The sequence below is a fragment of the Dreissena polymorpha genome, chromosome 13 (genome assembly GCF_020536995.1).
Source record: "Dreissena polymorpha isolate Duluth1 chromosome 13, UMN_Dpol_1.0, whole genome shotgun sequence".
In the NCBI taxonomy this organism is placed as follows: Eukaryota; Metazoa; Mollusca; class Bivalvia; order Myida; family Dreissenidae; genus Dreissena; species Dreissena polymorpha.
The window spans coordinates 11,266,298-11,293,715 of NC_068367.1; the positions used below are offsets into that span (position 1 = coordinate 11,266,298).

General features: G+C 35.0%; 1 protein-coding gene across 1 annotated transcript; it reads left to right on the top strand.

Moving 5' to 3' along the window:
* The first annotated feature begins 10,455 nt into the window (after positions 1-10,455).
* LOC127855783 (uncharacterized) lies at positions 10,456-26,370 on the top strand. Its single transcript, XM_052391590.1, has 5 exons — positions 10,456-10,572; positions 17,306-17,400; positions 18,593-18,644; positions 19,316-19,370; positions 21,307-26,370. The coding sequence occupies exons 2-5, from the start codon at positions 17,361-17,363 to the stop codon at positions 22,783-22,785; spliced, it is 1,626 nt and encodes a 541-aa protein (XP_052247550.1). The 5' UTR covers positions 10,456-10,572; positions 17,306-17,360; the 3' UTR covers positions 22,786-26,370.
* Positions 26,371-27,418: the final 1,048 nt, after the last annotated feature.

A 27,418-nucleotide genomic window follows, 5' to 3' on the forward strand; every position in this document is an offset into this window, starting at 1 on the left:
GATCCATTCTAGACTCCACGGTTGTTGATACATACAATCTTGAGTTATAACTAATACGTACCACGACCAAAACGTTCTTGCAGTAAATTATGAATGAGAGAATATACAGACCATAGACCATACGTCCCAGACTATACTGTACGCTCAGATTAGCGGACCATACGGCCCATATTTGCAGACTATACTGAGTACAGCCCAGATTTGCGGACCATACACAACATGTTCCACTTAATAATCATTTCGTGTTCCACTTCATTTTATTGTATTAATACATTTACTATATTTTACTGTATTGTTATTGCATTTACTACAATATTAAAGTTGATTTAATGACATTAATGACAACATACTTGTTTAAATTTTGAACATGTGCGGACCATACTGTACGGATCAGATTTTCGGACCATATATGGGACATGTCAAAATTAATATTCATTTCGTGTTTCACTCCTGCAATATTGTATCAATAAATTCAATAAAATATTAAAAGTTGATGTAATAACATTAATATTTATTGACAGTTATACTTGTTTCAATTTGAACATTTGCGGACCATACAGCACAGATTAGCGGACCATACGGAACCTGTGTGAATTTATATTTATTTTGTGTTTCACTTCTTTCAATATTGTATCAATAAATTTATTAAACTATTAAAGTGGCTGTGATTACATTAATTAAAGCATACTTTTTTTTATTTGAACATGTGCGGACGGATCATGTCTGTATCCCCGTACACATCCTCGATGTTGTTATATTTTTAACCTTCAGAGGCTGGTAGCGGTATTGTTATTTTTATTATTTGTAGAAACCTTGTTTAAGACCTTTCTTATACATAGATTCTTATACATTCTCTGTATTTATAAAGTAAACTAGTATGTTCATCAATTGAGAGTTCTGCAGGTTATACTGAATTTTTACAGACCATTATCTGACAAGCTGCCTGTTACTGTTTTATGTATGTTGACTTTGCAATGTGTATTAATGTAACTACAAGATTGGTGGTTTCGCCAAATTACAAAACTATTAACAGATTAATAACAAAAAAAAACTAAAGTTGTTCTCTCCCCACGTAGTATTCATTTGCCGTTTAATTACAGACAATTACTTTTTTCTAAACCTACAGTCAAAATAAGTTTTTTTCGTACATCTTTCATTGGAGATACATTGCGGCAGAGTTCTAGTTCGCAGCGTAATCAAGCTCCGTGTAATCGGTATCCTACAATAAATCAGTGCAACTCCAGGAAGTGTTTATGTTGCAAGTTTTTAAATATTTTCTCTTTTATTCTTTCATCTGATAAGATAACCGTAAATTTTCATTTAACATTAAATCCAATGTCTCATGAAATTCTATGCATGTAGTGTATGTCATTACTTGAAATGTACCCTGTTGTGGTGCGCAATACGTTGGGCAGACTGGTAGATCACTTAAAACACGTTTTAGGGAGAAAAAAATAAATTAAAAATAACAATAAATTATACAACTTTATTTACCAGCACTTTAATAAAACGGGTCATAGCGTAACAAATATTTCTATTCAACCTGTGGAGCAACTTATTTTTGATAATAGTACTTCAAATCAGTACCAATTAAAAGCAAGGTGCATGTCGGAATTTGAATGGATTAAACGTTTGCAAACAGCTTACCCACTTCTATTTCTAAAAATAAATCAATTAATTCATTTTCTCTGTTTAGTAAACGTCTAAGAAATAAACTTTTACACGGCATAAGGAAAAATGGTAACATAAGGCGTAAATTTAAACGTCTGCTTTCTTTAAATGACTGCTACACATTATTACAAAATGGGGGTAAACATAAATTACTAAGTGCAATTTGCTCTCTTTCTGTTTCTTCGTTGGCGCATATTGATAAGGAATGTAAACTTATTTTACTTCAATCTGACCCATTATATGAATGTGCTTGTATTATTGAATCTTTCATTGATTACTATCTCAAACCTTTTATTGAAAGTGCACATAACAAAACTAGAAATCGTATCAAAATTTAGTTTTGTAACAAAGGTCATGATTTAATTGACCTTCCAAAAATATTCAATGATAAACATGTGCGCCGGTTGATACCCCCTTATTTCCGCAATACTGAATCACCACTTATTTGCTACAAATATAGTAAACCTGTTAGAAGTATCGTTTTTATACGCCCGTTTAAAAAAACGGGACGTATTATAGTTTTACCTTGGCGGCGGCAATCTCCACGCAGAGTTGTCGTTCCTTGCTCTCACATACAACTCTGCGAAAGGCTCAGCCCTCCATTTTGTCTATAAAATAGATAAAACCGAACAAACGCATTCAACGTATATTTGATTGGATAATTAAGATCGCATGCATTAAATTAAGAAATATGACTTTTAAATGTACGATAAATCGTGCAAAAACTTGCGAGTTTTAATGCAACTCTTTGGAACTAATTTATTGCCCATTTACGCAGATGGAATCATTCCACGCACTTCACAAGTGTACACAATTGAACATATTTTTTTTGAGTGACGTTAGGAATTGCTTCGACGTGTGTATGTATGTCGGGTTCTTAACATAAAAAAACATATTAATTTTATAATAATGAATTAAGACTGATATAAGATATCATGGTATGAGATGGTTTTCTTTAATTCAGTGAATGCAATGTAACCGTCGTGCAAGAGGTTGTTTAGTATTCTGTAACCTCAATGATGAACGCTTGGAATGATTATGACATAAATGAGACGCTTTCATAACAATAGTCTGTTCTGAGCCCAACACGGAGGTGAATGTAATGTAACCGTCGTGCAAGAGATTGTGGCGGCGGGCGGGCGAGCGGGAGAGTGGGCGGGCGGGCAGTCGTCCACAGCAGTTTCCGCTCTCTAATTCAAATAGTTTTCATCCAATCTTCACCAAACTTGGTCAAAAGTTTTATCTAGACAATATTTAGGTCAAGTTTGAATATTGGTTATGCCGGGTCAAAAACTAGGTCACAGAGTCACTTAGTGCTTTCAAGCATTTAGCATGGTTTCCGCTCTCTAATTGAAGTAGTTTTTATCGGATCTTCACTAAACTTAGTCAGAAATTGTATCTGGACAATATCTAGGTCAAGTTCGAATATGGGTCATGTCGGGTCAAAAACTAGGTCACGGGGTCACTTAGAGCAAATCAAGCATTTAGCATGGTGTCCGCTCTGTAATAGAAGTAGTTTTCATCCGATTATCACCATACTTGGTCAGAAGTTGTATCTAGACAATATCTAGGTCATGTTCAAATATGGGTAATGCCGGGTCAAAAACTAGATCAGGAGGTCACTTAGTGCATTTCAAGCATTTAGCATTGTGTCCGCTCTCTAATTGAAGTAGTTTTCATCTGATATCTTTACCAAATTTGGCCAGAAGTTGTGTCTAGATGATATGTAAGTCAAGTTCAAATATGGGTCATGGTAAAGTTGTCCAAAACCTTCAAACGGGCGTATCTTGTGACAGTTTGGCACTCTTGTTAATTATAATTCTATTTCCACAGATATTAATGTAATAAGACATTGTTTTACATCATGTGACTACTCTAGTTCTAAATATATATATATATGGTCCAGTTGGACATGTTATTACTGGGGACCTTAATTTCATTCAAAATAAAAACCTTTGAAATTTACTACGCAGAGGCCCTAAGTATAGACTGCCTATTCCTGTTGATTTTGATGGCTGCATTAAGAAAATCGTAACATCCTTACAGGATTGTTGCACTAAATGGTGCAGGAAGGAAAATGCTGAAATTACTGCACTCAATGAATGGAAAACAAAAGTAATTAGTATGGCCATGAATAAAATATATTTTTATGATACTAATCCTTTGGCCTTACCACATTCACCTAAATTTAATAAACTAAATCTCTGCAAATTGCTTAAAATCTAAATTCGTCATAGTTCCTGCAGATAAGGCTGCTAATTATGTTATAATAATATGACGAGTGTTTTATGCAGATAAGGCTACTAATAATGTTATAATAATATGACGAGTGTTTTATGTTCAAACTATTACACAAGAACTTTCACAAACTACATCCTATTGTTATTACAATAAGCAACCTAATGAAATTATTGCCGACCATATTGCCGAATGCCAAAAATAAAATGCAATAGTCAATATTACTGACAAGAAATTGCCATCACTTTACTGGATACCTAAATTACATAAAACGCCATATAAAAGACATTTTATCGCTAATTCAGTGTCTTGTACCACGAAGCAATTAACAGTGTATCTTACATCTGCGTTGAGTGCTATTAGATATCATATAGCTAAATATTGTAATAAAGTTTATGAAAATAGTAATGTTAACCTATTTTGGTCAATAAAAAACTCCTTAGAAGTAATTGATAAAATGGAAAAGACAAAATATAAGGTGTCACAAGTAAGTACTTATGATTTTTCTACACTATACACAACGCTTCCTCACGCTTTAATAAAATCCAAACTTGTTTCTTTGCTTGAAAAAACTTCTGCTAGAGAGAAGTGTTCATATCTAGCTTTAAACACTAAAACAGCTGTTTACTAATCAGATATTAGATAATTACATCATTTGGACTTGTCTTGACTTTTGTGCAGCAATTACTTTTCTTCTGGATAACTTGTTCGTTGAATTTAATGGTAAAATATTTAAACAAATTATCGGCGTTCCTATGGGTACTAATTGTGCGCCACTTATAACTGATCTTTTTTAATATTGTTATGAAAGCGATTTTACGTTAGAATTATCTAAAACTAAACAACTAGATTGAATTCAATGTTTTAACCTTACTAGCAGGTACATTGATGACATACTTAATTTAGATAACTTATTCTTTGAACAATATATTCATACAATCTACCCGAATGAACTAGTCTTAAATCAATCGTGTAAATCCAATACAGACGCTGCGTATTTAGACTTACCTCTTACTATTAATAATAATATGTTCAAAACTAGTTAATACGACAAACGGGGCGACTTTAACTTTGAAATTTTGAATTTTCCGTTTCTAGATGGCAACATCCCTAAAGGTCCATCCTATCGTATTTACATTTCACAGTTGGTACGTAATGCCAGAGTATGTTCATGTATTACAAATTTTAATGATCGTAATCGCATATTAACAAAGAAATTGCTAAAACAAAGTTTTCTGTATCATAACCTTAGAAATAAATTCGCTAAATTTCACTCAAAGTATGGTGATTTAATTTCTAAATATAATGTTTCTTTAAAATGGCATTTAACTAATGGACTTTCACACCCATCATTTTATGGAGATGTTTTGAAGCGTGTTCGCAAATTAAAATATCTTAAAGGAAATGTTAATATTAAAGTTTTCAATTTAATAAACTCATTTGTATCAAAAGGGTATGATGTTAACGTACTTAAAAACACGTGCTTGTTAGTTTTTGATTCACTATAGCTTTCTTCTCTTAAAATTTGGAATCATTAATGGCATTACCATTTTATACGTTTGATTCTTAAATATTTAATCATCGCAGCTGGTTTCATAGGTTATTCAATTTTACAGTACTACCCCTTTAATATTTTTATTTTAATGTTCCAGTACTGCCGCTGGATTTTGTTCACGTCATCGTGTCTTCGCTTGTCAATTACGTCATATGATACTCGCTCTCTGTTCCTGGCTACATTGATTTTAATGACGCCATCGCTTTTATAATGCTTCATACCACATACTTTTACTTTTTTTAATCTACATGCATAGGTCATTGAGTTTAAAACGTTCAATTTTAATTACATTTTCTCTCTAACAGGCGTTTCTTGTTTGATTTATTTTTTGCAGTCACATAAACAACCAAGCTATGCAATATGGATCTTTTACACCCACTATTGCTGCTTCTTCCTGTATGTGCGCAATGATGATCTGAAATATTAACTTCATGACGCTATATTCTAAAATCTTTTTCTATAAAGAAGGAATGTAGTTGATACTTGTTCGTAGTTTTAATTCATCGTTCCTCAAAAAGTTGTAACTCTGTTGCTCTGGTATCTTCCCTACTATTGAGAAATTAAATGGTAATTAAATTGAATGCGTTTTAATTCCATTTTATTATTGTTTAATTTGAGTTACAATGCTATGAGGGTAAATTTTATTTACACGTTAATGTATCATGAATATTGCTGGGCCAAGTGTGAGGTTGAGTGCTCTATAACCGGTTTAAACCCCCAATGCTTTGCATTGACTGTTCCAAGGCGGTGACCCCAGCTTTATTCTTATATGTGTTTATGTTGTTTTGTATTGTGCTGTTTTGTGCTGTTTTGTACTGTTTGGGCAATCGGTCACTTGCCTTAAATAACTTCTTTATATTAATCAGTAAGTATTGATACAAAAATATGACATTGCAATAAATGGCAGCTGTTCAATGACAAAAATATGGATATATGTTTAAATACCTTTATTGACAAATGTCTGTAAAAAACGTTTATAACAATTATGGATGATCTATATACAAACGAATGTACATAAGCAAACATTTATTAAAACAGACATATACATTTACACTCAAGCGTTCACACAGGTCCATACAATCTACAACACTCATTCAACAGTTCACTCGTACGTATCTATCTCTCTATATACAAACGAATTTGCAAGAACAAACATTATATACAAGCCAACTCACAATCAGACATTCCACTTAATCGCTCACACAGGTCCATAAATCTACAACGCTGATTTAACAACTCACTCGTACAGATCTCTTTCATTCTGTAGCGTTCCCAAGCCGCCCACAAACGCCCTTGAATGGCACGGATCTGCTTACTCTGATATCTTTTGAACTGTTTTTCTTTTATCAGTTTACATTGCTTTGGCACTTCGGTCGCTTCTTCGAAGAGCAGGGTGATCAGTAGGTAGAATGACAGGTTACCCTTGTTTGCCCTGCGGTTAAGGCGTTTGTGCCACCCCTCAACGTCATTATAAGTTCTTACTGATCGCCCGTACACCGACCAGTTTTCCACCGCCCATGCGCCGTTGTTTTCTCCACGTATGTAAAGAAGGGGGCTACTTGGTCGCTTTGACCTTTTTCTCTGATTTTATCGAAAGCGCGGCGGATGTCAGCTTTCGGTAGAAGAGGCAGCGCTTAGGTCTTCCTAAGCATCTTGTAGACTCCATCCCTATCTCCAAATGTTCCATCCATGTACCACGCTTTTGCCTTCGCCAGCAGCTCCAGCTGTGTGTCTGTCGCTAATACCGCGTGTCTACGGTCCTTAACCGTGACAGTACCCCGGTTAGTTGAGCGAATCATTCAGTACTGTTCATCGATCTGAAAAGATATGGATAATTATACAATACCTTTAACAATCCGTAAAATATACAAAAACACAAATATATAACATTAGCAATGTACAATTATTTTTTATAGTATGGTCTATGTTTATCATTTTGCACATTTTGCATGAGGTCATTTTGCACAATTAAGGGTGCAGTCTCGAATACGTCTCCACCAGTCGCCACTTTCATCTGTAATTTAAACCGAAATACATTATAAAAACTATAGTATGGTCTATGTTTATCATTTTGCACATGGGTTTAGCTTACCTCAAACTCTGTAAACACCGGGTCTTTTGGTTGCATGTTCTTGCAACTCCTGTTAGCGATTTTAAACAGATGTTGCTCACCGTTGCGAGCACCATGTGGTAGGTTATGGTCGTTGAATGCCTCCAACACACGGCGGACAATTAAGGGTGCAGACTCGAATACGTCTCCACCAGTCGCCACTTTTATCTGTAATTTAAACCGAAATACATTATAAAAACTAATATACTTTCGAAGCTAGGCAATTCAATAAAACATGGCATTTTATTTATGATATGACAGATACATTTTCTATAATCTTCTGAACAGCAGTGAGAAGACCGGGATTTGCTGGGTGAATGTGTCTGCGGTTGCCTTTAACAAAGTCATCCCCATTCTGCTTTATTACCGCCGCACAACCCGTTCCCCGCCCTCGGACGCTACATCGCCACTCCGTCATACCAGAGGCCAATATTCTCTTCATCACGAAAGCATAGCCCTCGCTGGAGACGAGCTTGCGGGAACCTTTCTTTGATCCACCTTCCACCACTGTGTACGTAGGCTCTCCGCCTATTACGACATCATGGACGGTTTCGTCGCCGAGGTCACTGAAAAAAAATCATCACTTTGTTATCAAATTTAATTAAACAACAAATATGTATTTGATTTTACTGCTAAATAATGTATTGTTAAATAAAATATTAACACATACAAATGGTATTATTATTATTAGAGTAAAAATCAAATATTCGTTTGATATTTGTGTTTATTGAGATTATTTTTTTTTGGTTAATTTACTATATTTTATTTTTAATTTGTTGTATAATAATAATAATAATAATAATAATAATAATAATAATAATAATAATAATAATAATAATAATAATAATATGCTTTCGGCACACTCTTGTTATTGTGCCATATAAATGTCCTCCTGACACAGTCAATTCACAAGAATGCCTGGGTGTCGACAATTGACTTCTATAAAGACCTATTATAACTTTAAAAGATCACATAATAATTTAGGATTACCTTAAAGCGATTGAAACCTGAGAGAAATTCACGAGGGATGCGATGTAACGCTAAGAAATTTTACAGAACAGAACAGATCTTTATTTGGTTCACAGGTCACATAATACATGAAACATATATTGTGAAAACAGGTTCACAAAAAAACATTTTTGACAAAACAAGTGTTCCAACAAAAAAACAAGAATGAGGTCATAATTAGGGGAAGGTGATCAGGAAATTTACTTATTTATTTCTTTAACAGTTTCAATCAGTATAAATCGTTTTAATTATGAAATATGTATGTATATAAAAGAGGAGACATCAGATAATGGTAGCAGCAATTTAGTCGATGTTTAGGCAGTACGGGATCGAACATTTATTAAAGCAACTTATTGAAGGTTATACGATAAACATTATTTTATCAGAGATAGCATTTATTGCAAAAAGTCACATACAAAACCGTTGAAGATCAAAACAAACAAATACGTTTAGCAAAGTTCGACGTGCGAAAATAGGAGCTTGAGTTTAAGTTAAATTAGGGTAACAATTTAGTAGTTAAAAAATCGCTGAAAAATTGAATTCATACTGAGTATAAACAATCGCTCATCACACTTCTTTGAACTTGATAATCATATTCTTCGACAAATCAAAGAAAATCCAAACGGTGGTGTTACCATACAGTGTCACCCAAATTAAAATTTGACACCCACTTTATCAAAATAATAAAGTAAGCACAGTGTACATTCGGATTCATAAAAACCTTAAATACTGTCCGATCATCTGCAGAAAAACAGCGTACTTAGCCCCAGTCAGATCAATCCTCGAGCACAGCTCGATGGGACCCACATCTTGCCGAGCAAATCGACAACACTGAGCGTATCCAGAGGCAATTGCCTAGATTTATGGCAGTAGATTATCGCTTACGGGATGAAGGCTTGTCACGTTCATGCTTAACTGGAACTCTAAGCCTACTGGATAGACAAAGATGAATCGAATTACCGATAGTCGGTGGGTATGGTACAAACCTTACTTGTCATGACATAATATAGAAAGAAATGAACGCAATGTTAAACCTACATCGTTTGGTGACTATTAATCCTCAAACATTTTAGAAGACTCATATTACTAAATATTTTAAAATTATTACGTGCATTACTTAGCAATTAAAAACTAAATTTTTCATTAAACTGTTTTGGACTGGAACAAGCTAAGTGACTGTTGTATGCAACCTATTCCAACAACGTATACAACGTATTCAGATACATATATTACATGCGTGTTTTGGAAAATAGAAACAAAATGAACAAAGTTTTGTATTAAATAGCTTTAACGCTATCAGGTGATGTCCAATTGCGAATTTTATTTAACTGAAATTTTCAGTTTAAAATTCATGTCAATATTTATAAAAAATTAAAATAATGAGGTTGCGGGCTAATAAAAATATACACCTTGCACATTCGGCATTTTTCAACAAGCATGGGTATGTGCCTCGAATACAGGAGTTTATTTTGCCTCGAATTATTTTGTGGTAAGATATGTCTCTCATTCTAACTCGAATTATGGATGACTCGTTACTTACACTCAAAACTGAAATGCATATAAAAGCATGTTGAAAATGCGTGCATATAGAACAGACATCTACACAGTTATCAAATGCAGTTTTTTTTAAATACATAAAAAAATGATTTTGTTGTTGTCCGTTTTCCAAAAAGGCAAGCGATCAAAATGAAACGATGAAAATGGTTTTGAAATTCAACACGATTTCAAAATCTAAAATGATTAGGCATTAATTGTGAATACATTTCATATTATACATATTTAAACATCAAATATCACATTAGACCTGAAGGCGAACATGTTACCAGGATGGAAGGACCGATAACGCTCGGAACCAATCAATTTTCCGCGTGACGTAACAGGGACCGGTTTTACATTTGGCTGTATCAATTGACACACTGGGAAAACCCATAAGAATTCTACCAGACATTTTTCGCTAGACTAAATGTTGTGTTTTTATGACGGATCACAGGTACGTGTTTTAAAAACTAAAATATTGCATGTATCTTCGTAAGACACTGAAGCTATTTACATTCTAAATGACATTTTGTATTGCTCACTGATTATACAAGCCTTCAAGTTCAATGTTTACTATGCATAGTTTTTGTAGAAATAAAATTTTAATAAAATGGCGGAACAGACTTTTATCCTGCCTCTGTTGCAAACATTGACCTAATAAAGCAGGGTCGGATAAACTAGTTGATCTCCGGCAGTACCTCACGTGACCGCGATCCAACCGTAAGTATGTATTCCTACGCGTTGATTAACATGTTTTAATATTTCACCTTTGAAATTTATTGAGACGAATCATCAATTTTATCGTTATATATATATATATTTTTTTAAATATATTACCGAACCAGCTTTCCGTATTTATCATTTTCATTAACTTGATAACGCAATTTATGACGTATCTAGTGTGACGTCATTTCTCCAATGCTCCCACTAGGATTTGAAAAGGGCAGGAGGGGATTTTTTGTCAAAAGGGCACTTTGCGTCTTTGGACACGCAGCATTTTGTCAAAACTGCACTTTCGAGCGCGCGGGGATTTCTGGAATGCTTCCTCTTGCATGTTAGTTTATATGTGATTTATAATTGTTAGAGTAAATTATTCCCATCATCATTAAACAATTCAAATTTAATGACTACAAAGAGGAATACATTAATTACAATGTATTTTAATAAGAGATTCATTAATCATCATATACTCAAACCCGGTTAAAGGGATCTTTTCACGCTTTGGTAAATTGACAAAATTGAAAAAAGTTGTTTCAGATTCGCAAATTTTCGTTTTAGTTATGATATTTGTGAGGAAACAGTAATACTGAACATTTACCATGGTCTAATATAGCCATTATATGCATCTTTTGACAATTTTAAAACTTAAAAATTATAAAGCGTTGCAACGCGAAACGATTGAATAATTTGGAAAGTTCTGTTTTTGTCGTTAAATTTTGTGAAACTACGAAGATTGCTTATATAAGGTATAAAATACGTCCAATATGTGTACACGGCGGAATAGCTCAGTAGGCTAAAGCGTTTTTACTTCAGGATTCTGGCAGGACTCCAGGGGTCACTGGTTCGAAACCTGGTCCGGGCAATGTTCTTTTCCTTTTTTTAATTTTATTCTTGATTTTTTACTGGCGCTTTTACGATCCAATGTTTACATTTATCGATATAAAGCATTTAATGAATAAGTTAAAAAATGCCAAAATCTGTGAAAAGGCCCCTTTAAGTCGCGGGTCGGGTTGAGTCGCGGTATTTCATTAGCGCCCTCTGGATTTTGTTTATTAACAATCCTGCGTGACCTACTTGTCAAATCTGACAGAAAACATGTCTCCCTACAGATTGGAATCGATTTTTGGTAATTAAATGTCGTAAAACTCAGACTTTAACAACATTTGAATTTGTATAATTAAGTTAATTGTCGTAACAAAAACAAAACGACATTGCCTAAAAAAAACTGTGCTATTTCAGGGATCATCCTAGCCCAAAATTTTAGGGAGAAGTGACTTCTCCTTCCAATGGTATTGGGGAGAAGTGAGTGGACCTTTGATCACACGCACAAAGATACTTTAATATTTATGGTTCAAAATGAATAACCATACATATATCTGAAATAAAATATGCTAAAACACTAACTAAAACTAAACATTTTATTTTAAACTGCCATGATGTTAAAGAGATATTGCTCTCTTAAAAACTGTAAAACGTGTGTTTAATTTGGCCAAAATACACATTTCATTCATATGTAATTACTACTTAAGCCAAGAGCCTGAGGATGTAGTTTAAAGGGAATATAGGGCAGAGCCCTACCATATTGTTCTTTTTTTAGTCTTTCTAGGTGCAATTTCTGGTTAGTACATTGTGAAATATTGTCAACCAGACCATCCGTAACATTGCATGTTTATTCGTCATTCTATAAAAATGTTATAAAGGACGTAAAAAAAAAATTGGAATTTAAATTGTTATATACTTTATTGATTGTTACTTTGAAGGGTATGTCATTGCTTTGATAATTCATGTTTAATTTAAAATTGGTGCTGTTTAACCTATTTACTGCGAATCTACCGGGAGAAAAGATAAACAACAATGGCGGACAGTGGTGTTGGATTTGTTTCTACGGCAGTTAATATTGAAAGATTTTCGCCATAAAAAGGCAGTTGTCCAATAAAGTTAAGTTAAATATGATTGTCCTTTAAATCATTTATCTGATATATGAAGATTGTTTCTAGACGCAAGTGAATATTTTTCAAGTGCCGTGAGTCAACCGTGTTGCAGTATAATATGTAAAAAAAAAAAATTTTTTTTTTTTTTTAAGGGCAGGTTGGCCCTAGGAAGGTCAGGGCAGAGGTTCGGGAGAGCAGCGCGGGGCGCCCTTTGATTAAGGCCTAGCTGGAGCACTGTTTCTCAGACGAAACATACTATCTAGTTTCTCTCAGGATTTTAGGGACAACAATTTTGATGTAGTAGGCTAGTTTTTAATAACAGTATTTTAAAAATATTTTTAAAGCATCGAACGACTCATAAACGTTTTTCGGATTGTGTGTTTGTCTTTCATAATTGTTAACTTCGATAAATGGATGTGTATATCGTTGTAGCTTGATTGTTATAAGCATTGGATTAAATTTGCCATTGAGGTAAATAAAATTGAGTTTTTGTTTTGCTGTTGCATTTTTTTTTCAATTTTTACAAAGAAAAGTATCTCATTCTCGATTCAATTTTTATTTGTTCTCATATTTTCAATTGGGAAGTATTAAAAGGAACAGTTTAATGTGAAACTATTTTTACGTGACACAATCGGTTGTTATTCGGTCGTCAAGAATGCTGTGTACATGTAGGAGGCCCGACCAAAATCATTATTTTATGTCAATAAATCATGTGTCTTTGATAAACTGTGTTAACAGTATAATTTAACGTGATGCAGGATAAATCGAATACATGGTTGGTGCCGAGATGGAGAAAGTTTATTCGGTTCGGCCCGAAAAAGAAAAATAATGCTAGCTAAAGCTCGCCCTATTTTCTTTTTCTAAGCCTCACTGGATAAACTTTCTCCATCTCGGCACCAACCATGTATTCTCTATTTATCCTATTACCAGATGAAAATCGATAGTATAACAACAATCGTATAAACTTTAACTTTATACTATTGCTATTTTTAGACCATGGTTTTCCGATCTCTATCTTAAGAACACTATATGTTTTAATGTGACGTCGTAGCAAATGATGACGTTGAAGTAAACAAACACTTCGGAGTCAACTTGGAAAACCAGCGCTGTTTCTTTGAATTTTTAAGTATTTTTACTCTTTTAACGATAAATGACCACAAAATAATAGGATAAATAGAATATTATGTGAGTTTTGGATAAAGATCAAGTTTATCATGCTCGGCACGAACCATGTTAGCGCTCGGCAAGCCTCGCGCTACATTGGTTCTAAGCCTCGCATGATAAACTTGATCTTTATCCAAAACTCACAATATTCTCTATGTATCCTACCGTTACCAGTTTCGATAATTAAACAATAAAACTCACCTTAAAAAGTTTTCTGTGTTTATTGTCATCTTTTCTGACACTGCATCATCGAGATGAATGTTCTAAGTGTAATTCACAACGAAAAACGGGAACAAACGAGCAAAAATAAGGGAAGTTAACAATAAAAACAAACAGACGTCAAAAACTGTTAAACAGAAAGTGCGACACCGGTTTCCGATAGTGCCATGAATCCGTTTTTTTTTACCTTATATAACAGACGCTGAATATCGGCGTCTTCCCACACCAAACTAAACTGTTTTTTTCCCTTTTCCTGACCAAACATTCCACCCCCTCCCCCCCACAAAAAAAACAACATTTATTTTTATTTTTAACCAGGTTTTCCGAAGGAAAAAACTGGTTATTAGATTGGCGAATGCGGGCGGGCTGGCTGGCTGGCTGGCTGGCGGGCTGGCTGGCTGGCTGGTGGGCTGGCGGAACAAGCTTGTCCGGGCCATAACTATGTCGTTCATTGTCAGATTTTAAAATCATTTGGCACATTTGTTCACCATCATTGGACGGTGTGTCGCGCGAAATAATTACGTCATTATCTCCAAGGTCAAGGTCACACTTTGAGTTCAAAGGTCAAAAATGGCCATAAATTAGCTTGTCCTGGCCATAACTATGTCATTCATTGTGAGATTTTAAAATCATTTGGCACATTTGTTCACCATCATGGGACGGTGTGTCGCACGAAAGAATCACGTCAATATCTCCAATGTCAAGGTCGCCACGACTAAAAATAGATTTAAAAAAAAAAATATTACAAAGGGGGTTAATTTTGTTTGTTCATTTCAAAAGTTCAGTTTGAGTTTTCTCCCTTTATCAGATTTTTTTTTCACAATGAAAACCTGGTTTTGTGACAATTTTGTCCCTTGTTTTTTAATAGAAAGATGTTTCTCATGATTATAATATCTCAATTCTATTTCAATTTAATCTTGTCAAACGTACTAAATTATGAAAATAGCAATAAATATAGTGCAAACATTGACAAATGTAATTATGAGAGAGTAAGTAAACAAATCCCCCAAATTGGAAAATCACGCGTAAAATTTCCCCCACATAAGAGCTAAAGACCCCATCCCCCAACCCCCAAAAAAACCTGCATGAATAGTCATATTGTGACGTCATTTCAAGTACTGACTTACGAAACAGCGGTGCTAATGCACAAACATGACAAACAAATTCAATTTAGAAACAATATTCATTGAAATAGCAACTATAAAACAAACAAAAAACGTTAATTCAACAACATGGGCATTTGAAAGTAGCGTTTCTCTGGTGTCCAGTGTTGGCATACATCACATTGCGCCCATGTGTAAATTGCAAGAGACTGTCCATCTTTTGAAGTGCAGTAGTACTTCCTGCACACGTAAGATTTCTCATCGTCCGTCTCATCGTCATCTACAGACATGGAATCATCATCACATGTCTTTATTGCACGTGATGGTCCTGCTACTGGACTGCCTGTAATCCTTGCCTTGGCAGCATTGCCAGCGGTCAATGGGCGGGTGGTGGACTCGGCAATGTATTGACGCATATCATCGGAACGTTTTGTTTTCCGTCATTGCTTTGCCACCAACAACCTTGTGGATATTTTGGCAGGGTTTTGACACTTTCTTCGAAACTTCAGTGGGGAAGTCACTGAAGAACTTTGCATCATCGTTTAAGTCAGGTTCATGTTGGATAATGTATCAGCACCAGAAGCCAGCTTTTCGCAGGTGGCTGCATACAGCTCTGAAGGTGCTATGGTATCGCTTAGACTAGATTCCAGTCTTCCTGAATGATGCTTGCAAGTTGACAGGCGACAGAGCTACAGTGTATGCTTTGCACGCCAATTTGCAAACATCGTACCGGGTCACACATTGGTGGTGCAGTCTGGAGTATGTTAAACATTCCTGTTTGTATTTTTTTTGGAATGGACCGAAACAACCGACATCCATGGGCTGTAAAATAGTGAGGTGGTAGAACAAATAGTACTATTCTGTTCTCTTTTGCCCATTCAATGAGTTCGATGGAGATATGACTCTTGTGACTATTGTACAACACCAATGTGGTATCTTCTTGGTTATGTCCCATGGCATATTTCAAGAAGTGCATCTTCATATAGCGAAGAAACACTTCGCTGTTTGCCCATCCAGATTGCGTCATCATGCCTTCAGCCCCTTCACTCTTTCCAACCATTAGCTCCTGTAGCATCCGTTGACCGGGAAATACAAAGAATGGCGGTATCTGGGGACCAAGGGCATTTCCTCCGCCGCTCACTGTCACCTTTTCAATCGTTCGGCCATTACCACTTGAGGATGTGTGCCTGTTAAGCAAATTATCAGTTTCTGGGGTACATGGTAGTGTACCTCAGTGTACACAGTTACTTTCAAGTAGTTCCTGAGCAAACAACAACCTATTGGGCTTAAATGATGTGTGGTGTCCCTCCATCGTGCATAAGCTTTTGCGGTCATTAAGCATGAGCCATACTCTGTGAAACGGGGGGTTAATTCATGCAGGGGTTTTTATCTGATTTGGGGGAAAGGGCCTGGCCTTTTTGAGGGGAAAAAAATCGGCGAAACGTTGAATTTTGGGGGAAAAAATCCTGCGAAAAGCCAGATTTTGGGGAAAATAAGGAAAGTCTAAAATAATCAATTTAACATATTTTACTGTTTTTAAAACAAATTCAAGGCAACAAATAATTTAATTATGCAATATTTTTGTAGTTTCTACAGTGGATCAGGTTTACTTATATATAAAAAGTTTAAAAAAAAAAAAAAATTTTTTTTTTTTTTTTTTAGGGAAAAATGAAATCTAGGGCAAAATTTACCAGCTGAGGGGAAAAAAAATCCGAGGGGAAAGGGCCGATTTTCGGCGGGTCCCAAAGAAGGAAAATAAAACCTGTCATGTGCGTAAATTGTCATCCCAGATTAGCCTGTGCAGTCCGCACAGGCTAATCAGGGATGACACTTTACGCCTAAACTGGATTTTTGCAAAGAAGGGACTCTATGTTAACAAAAAAAATCAATATCTAGGTCGAGCTTGAATCTGGGTCACGTGTGTTAAAAGACAAGGTCATCAGGTCAAGACTTAGATAAACCTTGTTATCACTGTGGAGGTCACAAGTTTTACTATCTTTATGAAACTTAGTGAGAATGTTTTAATATCATGACATTTTCATTGTTTCAGATTTGGTTGGATGCTTGAGCAGTCCATTGACTAGTGAACTATAGAAATTGCAGTTATGTCGTATGTTAACATGGCAGTGCCAGTGATTGAAGAAGGTAGGTGACCGATAAAATATCTCTTCAGTGTTTTTTTCACCATTTTTGAGTGCCTTTGGATTGGGAAATATTTCGTCTTTTTTACTAAAATTGGGAAATTAATAGTTGATTTTATGCTTACAAATACTTTAAAATTGATAATAAAAGTGATTTCAATATTATATTTTCTAAGGTTCAACTTAAAGAGCTGGATTTGGAGATAATTAACATGTTTAGACGTATTTAATAAAAACAAATCTTTTTTCGAAACTTTCAATTGGAAATTTAAAGGTCCCATTTGAGAAAAAAAATAATACTTTTTTCAATTGGGAAAGGGTCCCCCTGCCGTACCCAAATTTGAACAAAAAACAACACTGCTCTTCTACTCTTATGTAACACAAACAAATGTATGCATGTAGTTACTAAAACCAGGGCTTTGTTTGTCATTAGCAAAATAAGCTACTGGTCACAAATTGACTGATTTGGCTGAAAACTTTTATTTGGTACAACTTATTGTTCATAAATACCAAATTGAGTCAAAGGCGAATAAAGAAAATTTTGAGAGAGGGGAAGCCCTGTTAAAGCAATAAATATGTGCTTGCATTTTGTTCACGAACGTTATTAGCTAATTTATCAGACCATCAATTTCTGAAGTTTTCCTCCTTTTGAACATACATGTATTACTTAAAGCGGGTATATACGATTTAGTCAAATATTTATAATTTATATTAACTGTGTAAAAAACTTATTATACATATTTTTCAATATAAATTAAAATAAAAGTTAAGAAGAACATGTGTCGAAAAATGCGAAATAAGCCAGATATTTAATTCTGAAATTGAAAACGGCTGTACAGCCGAATTCGCCAGCATGTATACCATACATGTACGATGTGCATCTAAACTTAGTTTAACGGTTTATTTGAAATTCTGCAACGATATCTATTCAAACGACACACGAACACCATCTCCGATCCTAATACAAAGACGAATGCTTCGGTTATTGTAGGAAAATATGTACGTCACTATCGGCTCGGGGCGCTAATTTGTCTTTGCTGCATTTTATGAAATTCGGCTTTAATGTATAAATTTTCTGGCCTATTTTGTGTTATTGTAACATATTTTATCAATATATTACAATTAAACACATATAAAAAATCGTATATATCCGCTTTAAACAAAGTTCTATAATTATGGCAGTATGTTTCTTCCAGATGGTGAAGACTTCAAAATTTTGGGAAAACATCCTATTCGGGTATATCCAAGGTAATAAAATGACTAAATGACATCAAACATTTTTACCCATATCTGACATGTTAATTTTCAGCTAAGGCAAAAAGAATCATGGGAAATCCTTATGTTACTATGTATTAGTATAATTAAAAGTACAATGTCATGCTATAATTAAAAAGTATCACCTCAAACATGCAGATATGAGATGTGTTCATGTCATTCATATATGTAATGCCAATCGCTTAATTTGAAGAAAAGTGATACATGTAAAAGATGGTTTTGCAAAGTGAGGAGTTGTACATCAAAACTTATAAAATAGCACTTCCATAATTTAACTATCCCAAAATAACAAACACAAAAGGACTGGCATGTCATGATGTTATATGTTGTTTTAACTTGTAAGCAAAAATGTTGCTTCTGAACATGATTTTGTAGAATCTATCGCACATATTGGAAAGCTGTTGTAACTGTTGTTACAGTTTTGGTTGCAAAATATATTCTAAACATTAAATGTATTATACGTTTTGCTTAAACAAATCTTGAAAAACAGATTTTCATCAAGATGTTGAGGTTGATATAACCGCAATATACTTTACGGAAAATCAATATCACAGGACAGAGATGATGAGTCAACTAAAAAAGTTATATCTTACTGTCAATAAACAGTGTGAAACTGTGCCTTTTAAGAGATTATTTCTTTATAGTGATAACGACGTTCTTGATGTGGGAGACAAACACCTATGTGGACCCTATTCAGAGGTAAATCAAGCATGTTATGCATATGTTTTAAAAATATTTGTAGCATTTATTGTATAGAAAACATGAAAAATGTTATTATTCTTTTTAAATTTACAAATGTTGAGGCTCCACAGGTGTAGAAAATTAAATGTAAAAATCTAATACATTGTATTACAAAAGGTACTACAGGTTGTTGCAAAAAGGGGTGGATTGGAAAACCTTCACAATGTTGTGACATTTTTAGCTCATCTATTTTTTGAAAAAAAAAAGAGCTATTGTCATCACCTTGGCATCGGCGTTCGGTTAAGTTTTGCGTTTAGGTCCACTTTTCTCATAAAGTATCAATGCTATTGCATTCAAACTTGGTACACTTTCTTACTATCATGAGGGGACTAGGCAGGCAAAGTTAGATAACTCTGGCGTGCATTTTGACAGAATTATGTGCCCTTTTTATACATAGAAAATTGAAAATTTTGGTTAAGTTTTGTGTTTAGGTCCATTTTATTCCTGAAGTATCAAAGCTATTGCTTTCATACTTGCAACAATTACTTACTATCATAAGGGGACTGTGCAGGCAAAGTTATGTGTTTAGATCCACTTTACTTCTACAGTATCAAGGCTATTGCTTTCAAACTTCAAATACTTTCCCGCTATCATGAGGGTACATGTACCTGGCAAGTTGAATTTTACATTGACCTTTGAATGACCTTGACTCTCAAGGTCAAATTATTAAATTTTGCTAGAATTGCCATTATATTTGATTGATACTTTGTCAAAACAACTCTTACCTGACAAACCACAATAGACTCAACCCAAATCCCCCCCCTAAATTTTTGTTTTTTCTCTTAAAGATCATCAAATAAATGACCACCACACCCTAACACTATACCCCCCAACCCACCCCCCCCCCAAAAAAAAGTTAAAAAAAACAATTTTTTTTTTTAAACATGGTTAAAAAACACAAATATTTTTTGTATAATTTTATTTTTGAAATACCGTCCAACCATCCCACCCAAGAATCCCCCCCCCCAAATTTTTTTTTTTTCATTTTTGGAAGACAATGTAATAAATGACCACACCCCCACACTATACACCCACTCCTTCCCTTCCTCCTTTGTGATTGAAATTGAGATAGGTCCCTTCACCTTTTAAAAAGAAAAATAGATGAGCGGTCTGCACCCGCAAGGCGGTGCTCTTGTATTGAAATAGCCTTGATTCAAGGAAAGTTTTAGTCAAACAATTTTAATTTAGGCGTTTAAGCTCAGTGTTTTCATTTGCCATTAAATACTATCAAAAATGACTTAAATTAAAAATTTCAGAGGTTTGTGTTGACTTGTCCAGAGGGGCAGAAGGGTTGAGCAACAAGAAGCATGGTGTAGCACCTTGTTATTCAGCCCTAAATCTATCCCTATTTAAGACGAACAAAGTTTATATGTTGGTTTAGTATTTTATGCCATAATAATGGAGGAAGGTCATATTGTGATTAACTTATCAGTATTTAAGTGATTGAATTTGGATCAAGTGAGGTCAAATACAAGATGTCCAGGTCATGTCTTCAACAATTGGTGTCTGTTAACTGACATGAGACATTAAGGTCAATCATCTTCCTCTTTTGTTTGTTTAAATATAAAATGTGCTTCTTTATTTTTAGCTCTGCATTTTCGGAGAAAACCCGAGGTATTGTCATGGCCAGCTTGTCATGTCGTCCGACGTCCTTAAAGTTTTGAACATTGGCTCTAAAATCAAATTGCTTCCACCTACAACTTTGAAACTTCATATGTAGATGCACCTTGATGAGATCTACAGGCCACACCCATTTTTGGGTCACTAGGTCAAGGTCACTGTGACCTTTAAAAAAAAATTTGATAAGCTTTCATTTATTCAAAACTGCAACTGTAGCCGAGCGTGGCACCCGTTATGCGGTGCTCTTGTTAATATGTTATGCTCTCTTATTCAGCCATCAGCCGGAGTTGTTAATGTTGATGATGGACCTAAAATTCTCGCGAAAAGTCTCGATTCATCTACAAAGCAACAGGTCCAAGCTACTCATAACCAGGTGGCCATCAAAAAGCCTACTAAAAGGATTGGCAGGTATGGGAGGAAACTACGCACATGCATTAAACCCCTTTTTACAGGGCGAGGCTCATTTTTAACAGGGAAGACAAGAAAAAATAAGAAGCCTGACATAAGACATCTGATAGAGAAAGGTACATATTGGAAAGGAAAGTTTTACAAACTGGTACCAGTCAGCCATGTCATGGAAAAGCATACTTCCAGAAACATATGTCAACCTCAAAGGTTGCATATGAAACCAGCACAAGCCGTGAGCTCTGCTGAAGACTTAACAAATTATTCTCAACCTTTGGACCTTTCTTTCAACAAAGTCCAAACAAGCTCCGCAACATGCTCCACTTGTTACGATCAGGCAGTGGACATGTCCATTAAAGGAAGGCCTTTGGATCAACAAAATGTTATAAAATTAGAAATGAGTGAACCATCACATCCCTCAAATGAGTCTCATATTGGTGGCGATAACTCTGAAACACTCGAGTGTGTGAGACCTGATGAGCTGATGGACACCAGGCAATGTCCTCGAGCATCAAATGAGTCTGATATGGGGGACAGCGACTCTGTAACACACGAGTGTGTGGGACCTGATGAACTGATGGAGACCGGCCAATGTCCTGGAACATCATCATCCTGTAGCCCTGCATTCAAACAGATGAACATCGGAAGAAGTGACAGCAATGCAAGACAAGGAGTGATACACACACAAGATTTTATTTCCCTGCTGAAAGAACCAGACAAGTTACAAGCTTTAACTGATAAACTACAACAGTCTGGCCTCCATGCTATGCAACTGCAAGCTTTGATTCAACAAATACATAGGTCCAGCCACCATGGACATGGTCCACACGAAAATAATCCAGAGTTGAAAGTCATTGATGCAGATGAACCCATTGTGCCTCGCATTCTTCACCGAATCCCAGATTCTCCAGCTGTCTCTCATGTGTCTGCACAACAAACAGGTTCCCTATTTGCAGTGGCTTCAACACAGGCATATTTACATGCAAAAGCTGCAATGCAAGTAAGAACAGCGCAAGCAGCACCGTCAGTAGCAATGATTTCACCACATAGTAAATTAGCATGGATCTCAGAACAAATGCAGGCTGATTTAGCCCAGGCTATACCTTCCCCGGTGGTAATTGCTACAGCACCAATCCATGTCACAGAAGCACATTCCATAACTGCAGCAAGGGCGTTAGCTTTCCACGATGAAATACCATTGCCTCAGATGCCAAATTTGATGGCATTGGAACAAACTGACCAAAATGGAGTTCTGGTACCAAATAAGTTTGAAAGTGGTCAGAGAGCGTTGAAAAGTTTCTTAAACAAGAAGGACAAGAACCCTTTACCACTTGGATACGTAGTGTGACGCATTTGTAGTCCCTCAGAAAGTTAATTTTAATTAAAGACTTCTAACTAAATTCATTTTTTAAAGGTTCATATCCAACCCTTAAATACTGATGAGCAGCAAACAGCATAAAACCTGAACAGACTGCAAGCACTGTTGTGGTTTTATGCTGTTTGCACAAAGCCATTTTCACTTTGCTTCTGAGTGGGAAAGGGATAATTGACAAGATTTTTAAATATTATGTTGCATGATAATTCCTGATTGTTAGAGTATTGCCTTAACTATGGATTCTGTAATAAATTATGTTTTTCGTCTCTCTTATTATAATATTGTAAGAAATGTTTTGTCTGAACTACTAACACTAACTAAACACTCTAGAGGCCACATTTATTGTCAGATCTTCATGAAACTTCGTTAGAAGCTTTGTCCCAATGAAATCTCGGTGGAGTTCGAAACTGGGCCTTGCCTGGTCAAAAACTAGGTCACTAGGTCAAAAAAAGAAAAAACTTGTAAACACTGTAGAAGTCACATTTCATGCCCAATCTTCATGTTACTTTGTCAAAATGTTTGTCTTAATGATATGTTGGTTGAGTTCAAAAGTGGTTCCGGTCCATTGAAAAACATGGCCGCCAGTGGACAGGGCAGTTTTCCTTATATGGCTATAGAGAAACCTTATAAACACTCTAGAAGTCACAATTTTGGCCCAATCATCATGAAAGTTAATAAAAAACATTGGTTTTATTGATATGTCGGACGAGTTTGAAAATGGTGCAGATCGGTGAAAAAACATGGCCGTCAGGGTGCAGGGCATTTTTCTTTATATGTATATAGTGAATACATGTGAACACTCTAGAAGTCACATTTTTTGCCCAATGTTCATGAAATTTGGTCAGAACATTTGTTTTCTTGATACGAGAGTTGAGTTGGAAAATGGTTCCGGTCAGTTGAATAACATGGCTGCGGGGGGGGGGGGGGGGGCAGTTTCCTTATATTTATATAGTAAAAAAAAGCTTGTGAACACTCTAGAAGTCACATTTTTTGCCCAATCATCATGAAACTTGGTGAATAGATTTGTTTTATATATAGCTTAGATGAGTTTGCAAATGGTCCCAATGGGTCAATAAACATGGCTGCCAGGGGGTGGGGCAGTTTTCCTTATGTGACTATATAGAGAGAAACCTTGTGATCGAACACTATAGAAGTCACATTTTTTGCCTAATCATCGTGAAACTTAGTCAATACATTGGTTTTATTGAATTCTTGGACAAGTTGGAAAATGGCTCAGATTGGTGAAACACACTTTTTAGCTCACCTGATTGCTCAGGTGAGGTTTTAGGATTGGTCTTTGTCCGCTGTCCGTCCACATTTGGTTTGTAAACACTCTAGCATTCACATTTCTCAAGCATTCTTTATCAAAGTTGCTGAAAGATCTCAGTCAAGTTTGATGATGAGCAAAATCACATAATTAATGCCATAATTATTGCCTTTAGATTGTCCAAATTTTCATTATATTATACAAAATTCTTGTAAGCAAAGTTTGATGTTCGGTAAGGGGGGTCAGAGTTTTGGTTCAATAATGAAGAAACTTGACCAGGATGTTTGTCTGGTCAATATCTAGGTCAAGTTTGACATTAGGTAAAGATTGAATGAACCGACTCCTCTCAGGTGAGCGAACTAGGGCCATCTTGGGCCTCTTGTTTTTTAGTTTCAGGAGTTTGTTTCAACATTTCTCAGGGCATGAAATTGATTCAAATATGTAATCAATATGAATAAAGTTAGATGTGCCATACATTTCATCATCCTGGGTGACCCAGACATACGGGAGTTATTCCCGTTGGTCTTTATACATTACATTGCATATAGTTAAATTCAAGTTATAACTTGAATGTATGGTTATGCTTAATTGAATTTTGTTGTTTCTGAGCTCCCAATTCATCCGAGATAGAAAAGTTCAACAGTTAATTGTTATGCTTTTCAGACATTGAGGATGTATTTTTGTAGTGGACCAATTTACTAACAATTAATACTTTTGATGATTGTGGTGAAATGTACTGCCATATGGATCAATGATTTTTTGTGGGCAAGAGAGCATTATAAATCACTTGTGCATTTAAGGTCTTCCCTTTAAGCACTATTCAAAAGGGCTTCACAGGGTTAATGAAAGGGGATTTTAACAGGAAGGAATCCAGATATGGATATTTGTTGGGCTAGTGGGAAAAAACACACAACTTAACTGCATATAATAAGTGTGGCTGTTATGCATTGTATAGTTTATGTGAGGAGAGAGTTTATAATGCAATTGCATTAAATGAAGTGCAATTAAAAGCTGCATTGGCAGAGGTTATCACTTTGAATGCTGTATATTATTATCATTTCATTGTTGGGTAGACATAATAAACCTGATGTATTGTACAACCATTTTTAAATAATTGGAAAATGTATGTAGTATTATATTTTAAGCGCTAGATTTGTATTGCTTATTTAATGACTCATTCTATTTTGATACTTGAAAGTTATACATATCTGCGATGCTTTTTATCCTTTACCACTTAGATACGTATTGTGACCCATTTGCAGTCCCTTAGAAAGTTACATTTAATTAAATACCTTTCTTACTAAATTCAAGTTTTAAAGGCTTCATTTCCAACCCTTAGTTACTGATGAGCAGCAAACAGTATAAAACCTGAACAGACTGCGAGTTACATGTACTTAAATGTGGACATAGTTCACTGATGAAATCTTATGCTATTTGCACATGCAGTTATTTTATGATAAGTTTCATAATGGCAATAATGACATTCTGTTGGAAACCACTTTCAATAGTTGTATTTTAGTTGTTGCTTTTTGCAGTATTTTAGTTGTTGCTTTTTGCATGCACCATGTTCTTTGGCTTATATAAGTTTCTATCTAATATATAATAACATTTCCATGATATTTACAATGTCTGTGATATTATTCAATGTGTACATACTGATTTTTGATAAATAAGCTGGCAAACCATATTGTTATATTTAAAAAAAATCATGAGGTAAAACTTAATCAAATTGTTTTAGCTCCAGTATGCTCATTAGAATTGAGACAATCTTTCTTACTTTTGTACTGTTATTGTGTTTGGGTAATACATATCTTGTATTAAAATATGGCATTGTGAAATGAAATTTCACTTCATTATTATATAGATTTACAAAAAAATAAATGTTAAGTTTTATTTTTCATTTTCCCATAAGCAGAGCTCCAAATAATATGTATGAGAAGTTGAATGTGCAGTTTGAGACAAAACAATTCAGGTATAAAATCCTTACCCAGAAGTTTGCATTGAAAATATTAAAATATCAAGTATTTTTTAATGTCCCCTACCGGTGAAAGTATAATATGTTGTCATGATGGATTAGTGTACATTTAAGACCACAATGCATTGACAGGACAGTTGATATTAATAAAATTAAATTGATATCATTTATTGCAATTATATATTAAATCAAGATATAAAATAAACATAAATGCTTAGAAAAGTTATCTGGAGCTCGGCCCTTTGTTTTCCACTGGTTAATTCTCTGATGTGTTAAGAATTGTGAAAAAATAAATCATAATATATGCAATCATAAACAGTGTCATCTTGTTCTTTGGTGTTTGAAGTGATAAAAAACTTTGCATGTGTATATAGGTAGCTAGATCAATTTACGAGGTGCCCTTGTTTGTTAGTTAAATGTTAGTGATTGGATGATGAAACAATATGCTAGTATTGATCTCTGAAATATACACTCATCAGTAGTTAACCCAACAAAGTAATCCCATAATGGAATACCCCATGTGTCAGTTTATTGGAGCTCTGATACCATAACTGTAACCAATTAAATATAACAAGAGGGCCTGAAAGTCCCAACGTTGCTCACCTGAGATACAAAGGGACTGACCTGTTCTGTGAAGACCAAGATATGATTAGAACGAATGTTCTGACCAAGTTTCATTTAGAGTTAACTATAAGTGTAATCTAGTGCTAACACGGTTTCACTATAGCCATAAAAGGATAAATTCCCCACCCCATGGCAGCCATATTTTTCAACACACCGGAGCAATTTTCAATCTCATCCAAGATATCATTATAACAAATGTTCTTACCAAGTTTCATGAAGATTAGACCATAAATTGACTTAGAGTGTTAGCAAGTTTTTACAATAGCCATTTAAGCAAAAATGCTCGCCCCCTGGTGGCTATGTTTTTCAAGCAACTGGAATAATTTTTTAACATGTCCAATATATAATTGGGACAAATCTTCTGACCAAGTTTTATGATGATTGGACAATAAATGTGGCCTCTGGAGTGTTAACAAGGCTTTACTTGAGCAATTTTAGGAAAAATGCACCGCCGCCTTGGGGCAATGTTTTTCAACAGACCTGAACCATTTTCAAACTCGTCCAAGATATCATTAGAACAATGTTCTTATTAAGTTTCATGAAGATTGGACAATAAATGTGACTTCTAGAGTGTAAACAAGTGCAAACAACTATATAGCCATATAAGGAGAAATGCCCCGCTCACTGGCGGCGATGTTTTTCAACCAACTGGAACCATTTTCAAACTTGTCCAAGATATCATTGGGATAAATCTTCTGACCAAGTTTCATGAAGATTGGACAATAAATGTAGCTGCTGGA

Excerpts from the sequence above, each read along its gene's own strand:
- LOC127855783 (XM_052391590.1), top strand. The coding sequence starts at position 17,361 with ATGTCGTATGTTAACATGGCAGTGCCAGTGATTGAAGAAG. Across the intron at positions 17,401-18,592 it reads AGTGCCAGTGATTGAAGAAG|ATGGTGAAGACTTCAAAATT; the intron begins GTAGGTGACCGA and ends TGTTTCTTCCAG. Across the intron at positions 19,371-21,306 it reads TATGTGGACCCTATTCAGAG|CCATCAGCCGGAGTTGTTAA; the intron begins GTAAATCAAGCA and ends TCTCTTATTCAG.